General features: G+C 41.7%; 1 protein-coding gene across 3 annotated transcripts in view; it reads left to right on the top strand.

Annotated features, from left to right (window-relative positions):
• Positions 1–380: 380 nt before the first annotated feature.
• The window catches only part of wars2 (tryptophanyl tRNA synthetase 2, mitochondrial), a 29,214-nt gene continuing 18,043 nt past the window's right edge, over positions 381–11,551 (top strand). For all 3 annotated transcript variants that reach the window (XM_028024338.1, XM_028024339.1, XM_028024337.1), the window contains exon 1: positions 381–503. In XM_028024338.1, coding sequence (XP_027880139.1) covers positions 399–503 — 105 coding nt within the window. In that variant the 5' untranslated portion in view covers positions 381–398. The remainder of the gene's footprint in view (positions 504–11,551) is intronic.

The following is an 11,551-nucleotide window of genomic DNA, read 5'->3' as shown; positions in this document are numbered from 1 at the left end:
AATCAAACAAAGCAAATAAATTACAATATATGGCAATATAATCGCTTTTTGTTGACACTACTACTACTGAACAGCAAAACAAAATACAAAAAAAAAAATGCTTAAAAGGTAACCCAGAAAATAGCTTGTGCGCCACCATTTATCTTCCATTCCAGTGTGAAACGCATACTATTATATATTCAACTTCCTCTTTTGTTCATGTTTATTTCTGTTGGCTTGTTTGGCCTTGCTTCCTGGTTTATTTTGTGATTTTCTTTTTTCTCTCTTTTCGGTAAATAGCATACAAAGTTCTAGGTTTCAGTTTCCTTGCTAGATCCTGCCAAAACTCCTTCTGAACTGAAACGCGGTGGAATCTATTGTCCTTTAACAGCCACCGTAGCGTGAACTCCCATTCCAACATGGCGCTCCCCTTGTGGACCAATTTGAAACATTTCACCCGCTTCATTCAGAGGTTTAAGCCCCTGAAAAGGTGCTTCTGCGCTGCTGTCTGCCCGGAAATCAAGGTACGTGTTGTAGAGCGAAGGTAGTTCCGGTCTCGGCTGTGAGAAAAGTATTTCTTAGCGTGTTTTTATTTATTTAAGTTTAGAGAACATTGGTGCGGTCGGCAGCAGGTCGTCCTGTCTGTCTCTGCTGTAAACAGAGCAGTGAGCTACATTATGTTGGCGGTCTAAATCTCTACTAAACGTGCTGCCAGCTCTGGGTTGTGGAAAGAACTCACACCGTCACGACTGCAACAACTTTTACAGGCGTTTTAAAGCAGCGAAAGGCTAGAAACAAACTCGTAGTTGTTGCTGAAATGCTGGAAAAATATCCGTCTATAGGGTTTAATATGTTTTTCGGAGGAGCTGATTCGCGACAGGTCGACGTCATGTTTTGATGCCGTGGAGCAACGCGGATAGCAATGTAGTTCATTGTCACGTGCTTTATCTGAGCTCATATCAGTCATTGCATTGTGAATTTAGTCACATGAAAGGAAATATTTAACCCAAATGTTGCTTTAAAAGGCATTCCGAAAAATATAGTAAATTATCTACCTATAAAACCGAAAAAGGGATTAAATTTAGGGCACTTTCGTGTTCCTCGAAGCCCTTTAATTTAAAGGAATTTCCAAAGATGTCCAACATAATGTTAAACTGAGACATATTTCATCATAACTTTAGCGAAAAATGATAAGGTCCATGTTTTCCTATTTTTTTTATTTTTAAGTCTCGAAACGTACATCTTGCTATGACTTTAAGGTAAAAACGTGGTAAAACGTACCTATTTTGTTGAGCCCAAGATCTGAAAAAAAAAAAAGAAAATTAGGTTGCAGATTAAAAACAAAACACCCAAAGCAATTCATTGTAAAACACTTAAGGTGGTATAACTTGAAAGTTATGGTTGATCTTCTGCCTTGAAAACACAAGCAAAGTCAACTAGAAAATTGTCTCGGTTTTAACTCAGAAAGTGAGTATCATTAAATCGATTTAACAAGACAAATTCTCTAAATATTGTTTTGTAAGTTCTTCTGATAGCTTATTGTTCTTAAATTGTGAGTTGTTATAATTTAATACTGTAATTATTTTTACATTATGCAAGAAAACTGTCCTCACCTAGTGGAACAAGTACACATTTCTGCATTATTTTCACTCTCAACAACTTAAAATAACTACATATTTTACGTTAGAAGTATTTAATCAACTTGTAGGAACATAACAATGGATGCAAAAATATGCCACTAACCATCCTGGGGTATAGTCCCCACTCCCACCTAAAAACCCTCGTTTACACAACTCGTGGAGATGTGACAAAATTAATTAAAAAGTAAACACAATTTATTGCTGTAAGTTTATCTTTCACAAAATCACATATATTAAGTTCAAAATCTAAAACTCGCAAGATTTCTTTGACTCGTAGAAGGTAGTAAACACAACTAAGCGCTGCTCAGGTGTTTTACAGATGTATTGGACTGGAAATGGTTACAAAGTCATTTCTAAGGTTTGGGGAAATCAGAGGAACCCAATAAAAATCATTACAGAGGGAGAAAACATGGAACAGTGATACAGGAGTCACTGACTTACCAAAATTACTACAAGAGTGCATTGATGACCAGGAGGTGACAAAAGAACCCAGAACAATATCTTAAATTAAGCGCTATGGCAACTAAACATCAAGTACCGTTTTAAAGGGGCAGTATTAAAATCAACATTTTTGAGCTTCCATCATGTTATAAAGTTATTCCCTCATCAAAAACATACCTGGAGTGTTACCTTGATTCTTTTATGCGTGTTGAGAAATCCTTTAATCTCCCATGGCAACCATTCACCTGTGCAAAACACCAGGGGGGAACCCAGCCTCGCCTTCAAGGCGCAGTGCATCCTCTGAGCTGCAGTTTCCAAGTTTCCGATCTTCCACCTTCCCCCATGAATTCTCCACTCAGTTCCTATAGACTAGCCAGCAGCAATTAGCAAACACCTGGTGGAACTGAGCATCAGCTGAGCTCATCATAGGAGCTACAGTACTTCTCAGTGAAAATGCTGGTAAAACGTTGGTAAAGGGTTAATATAGGAGCCATGTTGTGATGACTTCCTGAAGGCGTAGCTTCAGAAAAACTAGGAGTTTCTTAAAGAGACAGATAAGATATGACTCTAAAGTGACTCTAAAGTCATATCGTATACATAATTTATAACATCTGAAGTTGTGTAGTTGATTGTGCTATAAAACAGCACTGTGTGTCTGGGAAATGCATAATACTGCCCCTTTAAAATTTGACACAATAATCCCTTTGATCTCGGCATAAAGGCTGACAAAATCTTCCAAAAACAGAACCAAACAAACAAGCAAAAAAGACAAAAAAATGAGTTATAAACTCAGCTTGGACCAAAACCACTTCTGAAGTGACCTTCTTTTCGTCAAAGAAGAAAGAGGCTGGTCATCCTCCCTCAACCCAACTTAAAGTAAAATTTCAACCTGAAAAGAACTGCCTACATTCATTAAAACAATTTCCAGTTGAAGGGAAAGCTTCATATTCACCGTTTTACCATTTAAAACAAATTAAAACATCTTACATTGTAAATCTTTATTATTATCATTATTATAAATCTTATGGATTTTTATAATTAGAGTGTCTAAATGAAGGCCAGCTATTTGTTTCTTCGACCTTTCAGCCCCACACCGGCTATAAAAATCCAGCCCTGTGTTCTGATATCCCTCTCCTGTGGTCCAGTTATTGGCTGATATCAGTCATGTCAGCTGCAGGCTGCAGGAAAGAGGAAGTGACTTCTAATTTGCCCCTCTCTCTCTCTCTCTCTCTCCCCCTCCTCCCAGTTAGCCTCAAATTCAGTTACTCGGGTGTCAGCTAAAACCATTAGAGCAGCTCCTGCGCCACATGGGAGAGGCCAGCGAGAGTGGGGGGGAAACGTGGCCTCTCCTTTGAGGATGTTCATTAACTGCCCTATTTATTTTCAACTGTCAGAAAAGCCCGCTAATTCACAGCAGTCCCTCCTGTGTAATTAAGTCTGTCGTAATCATTCTCCGGCCAGAGCCTTTGCTCAGAACATTCTGCGTTTAGCCTTTTTTTTCTCTCTCTCTCTCTCTCTCTCTCTCTCTCTCAGCAGCAGTCCCGCGTGCCTACTTATTCCTGTTGTTGAAAATTCATCTCACTAAGTCGAATTACAGAACCGGTCCGTAGAAAAGCAGCCGCAGCGGAGCTCTGGGAGCCCCGTAACGTTTCGGTTTTGTTGCCTGAGCTTTTCTCCTGACCGTCGGAGTTTTAATTAAAACAAACCGAGCATGCGATACTGTGCCTTTTGAGCTGCCACTCCGGTCACAATTCTGCTGCCTTTGCAGGAGGAAATGACTAACCTCCACTGAGATGTTGGAGGTGGAGGTTTGCCCTGAGTGTTACCATAATTACATACTGATAAATTTACGACGTGTGCACTATAGGTGTTTTTTTTTTGTTTGTTTTCTTCTTTTTAATTTTTTTTTTTTTTTTGCTGTGGTGGGACCTTTTTTTGTGTGTGTGTATTCAGGTGCTTTAATGTCAGTCGTTTGTTTCCTGTGAGTTAAGTAGAAACTGAAGTGTAACACTGGAGGAGGTGAAGAAAGAGTTGGGGAAAAACAAAACAAGAAAACTGTTGATCTGAAGCAAGCAGCCAAAAAGAAAAACATAAGCTAATGTTTTTTCACTGCTGCTCGATATGCGAGTGTACAAAAGGAATGTGAAGTTCTTCCACACTGGAGAACTAATCAACGCTTTGATTTACTTAAACAACTAAATCAGAAATTTTAAAAGATGAAGTTGTGTAATTTCTGATTTTCAAAGTTGAATTTCTTATCTTTATGACATGTTTATTATGACGTTTGTCTCACATGAAGGATGTAAAAGTAATCGATGATGACTTTTACATCAATAATCAGATACAAAAACAGTATCTGATTGTTTTGGCTTTGAAAACAATCAGATGCTCCTCCGATTCTGCATGTGGAAGTGACAGAAATCTTTTCTTCTTTTTTAGGCGGAAGTAAAAAGATCAGAGTTGATCCCTCCAGACTGCCATGAAAACCTCAAATATGGGCATTGGCCTGCTGTGTGAACGCAGCCTTAGACTGAACCTGGACACACACAGCTGCCCTCTTAGATTTCTTTGAATTAAATATGACCGGCACAGTTTTGCACTGAACGGACTTCTTAAAATAGATTTTTAGATGAACAGAAACCTTTGCTCTGTTTGCCAGAAACACAAAAGGGAGCATCTTGAATGCTAATCGACACGAGCATCACCGTAGAACTAAAAACCCCAAATATAGTAAATAGTAGCAAAACCTGGACTGAAATATTTACACGCGTTCTTTAAAACCTCTTAACGTATTCACAAACCCAACTTTAACAGTATTGGGAGCTGCCAAAAGAAAAAAAACTTGTTCTTTTGTATTATTTTTTTCTCTTGTCTGGTTTAGCCACTCTGGATGAGGACGACATTCTTCAGCGGTATAAAACTTTCTTTTTAAAATCATTATAAATGCTGAGTATAAAATCTTTTATAGGCAGCTGACCAGAGAAGGTTTTTAATGTTCAGTATGTAATGAGGTTGATGGCGGCTTCCGGCCCCGAGCGGGAGCCGCTCACGTCCCCCAGGCTCTGGTTGAAGTGTGCTTCCTTCAGAAGCCTGTTAGGGCCGGAGGCCGTGGGCTGCCACCCCTGCCAGGTTATTTTTGGAGGACTGTCAGGGCCTGTTTTTGAAGGGTCTCCAGTCCCATTAATCAGCCAAGGGACCCCACTGTGCGAGCGGGCCCGAGCCCTGTCCTGCTACACTGCAGTGTTCTGTTCCTGTACCCCCGCTCTCCGCACAGTGTGAAGCTCAGAGGAACCTCATCAATCTCACCTGTCCCACACGTCAACCGCAGATTTAATCAAACGCTCCTTCTGGGCCTTCCCCCTTCGCTGCCCCTCCAACATACAACTCCGTCTGGGGAAGAAAAAAGGGAAAGTTCTTCACCGACACTCAATGTCAAAACTCAAGTTTTACAGCAATCCCCCCCGGTTTTTGTTGTATTTCTATCTTTATCCTCTGCTAGCTCCGTGCGTCTATGGACATTCATGAATGAATGTTTTCCTTTGCGGTCAAATGCACTTTGTTTCAAGCTGTGGCACGTTCAAGTGGCTGAACACACACATACCTTCGGGGATGTGGAAGGGGTAATACAGTAAGGTACGCTTCCTGTTTGATAGCGGACTGAAGTGGCACTCTGTTGGTCTCCGGCTTTAACAGGCCCCAAAGTGAGCGGACGGCCGAGACGAAGAGAGGCACGCAGGAATGAGCAGAGTTTCAGCGTGGCGCTGGTGTTAATGGGAACGCCCGTTGTGTCCAGGAAAAGAGGAGGAACACTGAGTCCTGTGTGCAAGACACCGTGCAGGAGACACGTGAGAAGTCCTCCGACCACGGGCCCGTCTCTGTGTCCTGGATTTAGTCGGACCTGGAGCTCGTCGCTGGGCGAGCGGCGCTGCCAGGTGTTTGTGCTACGTGTTGAAACTGGCGTGGTCAAGTGTCGCGCCCTTTCCTCGGCTCCTTGTTGAGAGAGATGTCAGTGGACCGCCCCAGGGTACCGAGGCTCTGATATGATGGATGGGCCCTGAAAAGAAGCACAGAGCGGGTCGGGGATGAGGAATGGACCGTTTTGCGAGCACAAGCTCAGCCATCGTGAATGATTTCATGGAGTGTAGCAAGGCTGTGCATCTATAAATCCTGCAGGACACAAATCCTCACTAAATAAAAACCATGTCAAGCTCAAGTCTGTGTTTACCACATGGTTTATTTAGATCATGGAAATCCTACTAGGGCTTAATGTTAAAAAGCCAGCAGTAAGAATGATGAAGACCTAAACCCATCATCATCAGAGATTCACTCAAAGAATCTGCGGGTGACTGGATTCTGATGACTTTTCAGATTGATCTGCCCAGACCAGCCTGGTCAGAAACCCCCCAAAAGTTTTCTGATCAGTGAACACACCATACACACTGCCAGCTTGTGCTGTTAATCAGTATGGGTGCTGTTACTGTGTAAAGCAGACTTGTTTGCCTTGATTCCAGTAAGTGGTGCGACGCAAGCCAATGCGGTTTGGTTTGTGTTTTCAGCCCATTCAACCGAACTGTACCACACCATTCCTACATCCTCTTCAGCTGTAGGTAGATAGGACAATGGTGCCATACGGTTAAGGCGGAGCTACCGGTGTCACCTAACACAGTCCACTGGATGACAAAAAAAGTCACTGCTTCTGACAACCTTGAGACATACTAGTGCACTAGCATGGTTCAACACTAGGTGTTTGGGTTCACCTTAAGTTGCCCAGTGAGAGTCCAGCTCCACTGAATACACCCGACCATAAAATTGCGTACAGAAACCACAACGACCCATGCCATGCTGCATGGCAACAAGGCAATATTGAGCAATTATCAGTATCAGTGACATGTTGAACATTAAGTCAAATTAGCTGGAGGTTAGTTACCACAACCTCCTGCAAATTGCTAAAATCAATCTACAAATACTTGAAAGGCTGAAAATGTTCATAACTGCCTATTTTAATTGTTCACACACCAAATATAACCGTATATGCATGAATACACACAATAGAAACCATCTTATCACTGCTGCGGAAGCTAATTTACAGTCTTCCTTATTCCTTATCTCCTCTCTTGACTGCCAATAAGCACCAGGGAAAATGAATGGAGCACTTGGATTGGCTGCTTTTCAAACGCCAACCAATGGCATCTGAAGTAGCACCATACTTAGGTATTTTAGCTTCTGAAGGTGCATTTTCTTTCAAATATTTAGACATTCTCTTTGAGAAAAATCTGCAAATAGGTGAATTTTTTCGTGAACAATTTTGAGTTCCACAAAAAAAATCTGTGAATACTGAACCATGAAGAGGCAGAGGGTCCATTGTACAATCTCCAGGAATATGGCTGTTTTATTAATGGTAGCTATGCTATTTGTTGGTAAAAGATACTAAAGACACATTAGTATTGTAGTGTCAACTACGTTATCATTTTGTCTTTATAACAATAAAGACACAGCAACGCCTTCAGCTTTATTGATCAAAGTGAAATCTTTCCATAGCAACTGAAATGCTGTTTTTACTTTAAATGTCGCAGGTGATGTGAGAAATCTGGTCATGTTGCTCTTTTCAACTACCTGTCATTTCTTTCCACTGCCTGCCAGACCATGATGTGAGCTGTCAAATCCTTATGAACGGACACCTTCACAACTCCACTAATGTTGATGTAGGCTAAGACCACAACACGCGCGGACGATCGTCTGTTTGCACACGACCTCCATCCCAATGGACACTACCACACACACCGGCGAATGAACAAACGCATTTTCCAGGAAAGGAACTGCAAGTGTGAAAACATGGCCTTTTTAGTGTACGTAACCTTCCAGCTGTTGGCGTTGCTGTCCCACGCACATGGTGCCTAATGTATTAAGCATATGGTGGACACGGACGAAGAAGGTTTTCGTCACCTCTGCAGTGGCGCGGTCCATCTACGTTGTGCCTGTGGGGAAAAACGGCATTGGTCCGTTATTTTGGATTTGAAGGTGTCCATCTTGGCGAGAACTCTAGAAAGCGAGTGTGAGATTGGACCACTGGTCAAAGGTCTCTTTGATCCCGTCTCTGAACATCCCGAGGCTTTTTCTTGCCCCGTCATAACTCGGACTAGTAACCGGTGACTTTTTCTTGTGTGTGTGTCTCAGTTACCGTTTGATGGATTGCCTTGAAACTTAGTACAGGCATCCAGGTGCCCCTCAGAGTGAACTTCAATAACATTAAGGACCTTTTCATCTGCAGCTTTCATCTGCTCTGCTCAGTTTTGTGTTTTTAACTTGTGACCGACTCTCTCCAAGTGCATGATCTTCAAAACAATTGAAACTTATGTTGATGCTAATTAAAGGATTTCAAGAGATTGCTTATTTTCTTTTTGGTTTATTTATTTAAAAAACCACCCAGGTATCTACAAAAGAGAACAGCGTCCATGGAAAATTATTTTAAGAATTATCAGACAATGTTAAACAAGCTGCCAGACGCCTATCTGCAAATGCTATACAATGAAATCCCAATATTTAACCAGTCTTAAAAACTATGACAAATATGAATTATTTCATTTTGGAGATTTAGTAACTCAGAATGAATCGATTGTCCATGTGTCCTAGGTGGACTTGTTCTTGTTAGGTGTAAACTAGCAGAAGCCATAAAACGCTGCTTTGTGAAGAAAGAAAAAATATTGTTTAAAAAAACAATTTAATGTATTTTAGCTTGTGTTTTTACAGGGTGTTGAAGTCAAAATCTGCATGCGGTGCATTTACTCCTTCCCCGTGTTATTTTAGTAGCTCATAAGGTATCATTATATATGCAGCCAGTACATTTTTGCACCCTGAAAGTACTTCAAAAGTAAGAATATGAACATACACAGAAGCACTTTAAGCTAAAGCGTAGTAGTTGGTGATATTTCCTTACTTTTCGCTTTGCATAGTAGGATTCATTACAAATATAAATTGCTTTACAACATCCCCCGTCTCGTCTGTCATCGTTCCGTGGCTGATTACTTCTTTTTCCTCCAACAGCTATTAAAGCACATGTTCGTATAGCGGTTGGACACCAAAAGTAACACAGAGGTGTCTGGTGAAGCAGGGGCTTAGCAAGCGCTAGGCCCTTGATTGCCCAGTGGCCAGTAAGTCATGGCGTTGACTCTTATTTGACACTCAATTGGTTCAAATGACACCATTACCATGTCTGCATGGCTAATGGCCTCCCCGGGGCCACAGAGTGGAGGAGGGTGGGGGGGGGAACATGCGTTAGGTGTGTCAGTCTGAGGTGAGAACACACATGAGCCAGGCGCAGGGCCCAGTTCACACCCAAATCAATCCTGACACCTCTTAAGAGGCTCTCAGCATCAGTGGCACTCCAGTGCAATTACCCCTTCGGTAATGACATAAGCACCCAGTTCCTTTCTGCCTGCCTCCTGGTAGAAAGCCTCTTCTGCAGGCCGGTAGATGGGGATGTTGTTGGTCCTCGGAGCAGTTGATACCCGATCCCCTCCGGGCCCCGAGATCTGGACGCCGCAGGCCCTTGCTTGGGGAGAGGGAGCGGCTTTTATCTGATCGGGAGATGCTGTGCCTTTAGCCATCCTTCAGCCAGATTGGAGGTGATGGAGCTCAGCAAGCTGTCAAGATAGCAGTGGGCAAAGAGGATTTCCTCTGAATGCTTCAAGTTTTAGTGGTTAGTTATGATAACCTCAGAGAGTGTAGCTGGGAAACATGTGATTGCCAGTCAGATTTGAGGCGATAACGCAGAGATCCCCAGGGGTTTTGAGAGGAGCAGATTTAAAAATGGGGTCCTCTGAAATGTCCAGGTGTTGCTGTTAAAGGGTCAGTGTTATGTGTTTTCCAGCTACATAGAAACATTTTGTAGCACAATCAAATAGCTATGACACCTTCAGGTGTTATAAAAATGCTGTATATATCAATTATGACTTAAAAGAAATTTGACTTTGTAATTTAATACCTTGAAATTGGGCCTCTGTCTCTTTAAGAAGCTCCTGCTTTTTCTGAAACTCCACCTTTAGGAAGTCATCACAACATGGCTCCTCTGTTAACCCTTTAGCAACATTTTTACCAGTGTTGAACTGAGAAGTGCAATGCTGGTAATGAACTCAGAAGATGCACAGTTCCACCAGGTGTTTGCTAATTTCTGCTGGCTAGTTTGAAGGAGTTGAGTGGAGGAGTCACAGGGGAGGGCTGCTCTATGAGGCAGAATCTCAAAAGCTTGGAAACTGCAGCTCCAAGGTGGAGCTTCGTCCTAGAAGGCGGAGCTAAGTCCAACCAGGCGTTTTGCACAGATGAATGGTTGCCATAGAGATTAAATCATTTCTCAAACATGCATGAAAGAATAAAGGCAACACTCCAGATATGTTTTTAATGAAGGAATAACATAACATGATTTAAGCTCAACAAAGTGGATTTTAGCCCTAAAGACCAACACATCAATGCAAAGTCAAGCTGAACTTCTCCTTTTGAACTCGTCTGGTTAACAAGGCGGTCCAGCCTTCAGCGTTTTTAAAGAGTTAGTTCTCACAAAGGGGAATTTTTTCTGTACATGTTTGCTTGTGATAAATGGAAAAACCGTCCTTTTGCTGAAAATTAGAAGTTATGAAACACCTTCTACTCTGACCTCGCGTATGATTGATTTCTCAGAGCCACTCCATCAAACATGCAGCCTTCATCGTGCATTTCAATAAGGCCTCAGTTAGTTGGCATGAAGAGGAAACCTCCTAGAGGAGGCTTCAGAGAAGTCATTGTAGCTCACAGTGTTGCAGCAAGTTTGCCGTGCATTCGACACAAAGCGCGCTGTTTTCATGTAAATGGCCTGCCGTTCATGTCATGGCATCGAATGGTGACGTTGTGGTAAAGAGTAAGTCAATGTTTTCACGGATCCAAGCGTTTTAAAATGAACACACACTTGCACACACAAAACAGCTTTTCAGAAAGAGGACCTGGAAAACTATGCATGCAAAGAAACATCTGCATGTATGAAACCATGTGCACACCTAATCTTTCACAACTTTACCTAAGAATGCCAGCAATTGTAAAATTAAACACACGTTCATGACTCGGTTTTCCGTAAATAACTCTAGTATAACGCTGTTCTCTTCTACAGTAAAAAGTGCCGATTCATACTGAACCAAAATGTTTAATCAACAGTGTCAAAAATAGAGCTGAGATTTCTTGTTAAAGCACTATAGTGAAATTTTCCAGAAAATGAGCTAATTTCACCATATTTTTTTATGTTGTTTTAAAATAGCTAAAATTGCTTATTTATATGTTTTCTTTTTATTGAGAAGCCAGAAAAAAGTACCAAAGTAACTGGAGATTTCTCTGGCTCTTTGAATATTAAAGCATTGCTGCCTCCCCAACCCCATCTGTTTTTACACCACACTCCTAGTTATCTTGATCTGGACTTTTCAGTCCCGCTCTGGAAACTAAAGGAGCCTCACTCTTTATGTGCCTCTCAATCG

This window comes from Xiphophorus couchianus, chromosome 7 (genome assembly GCF_001444195.1).
Source record: "Xiphophorus couchianus chromosome 7, X_couchianus-1.0, whole genome shotgun sequence".
In the NCBI taxonomy this organism is placed as follows: Eukaryota; Metazoa; Chordata; class Actinopteri; order Cyprinodontiformes; family Poeciliidae; genus Xiphophorus; species Xiphophorus couchianus.
This window is presented reverse-complemented; position numbering and strand designations above follow the sequence as displayed.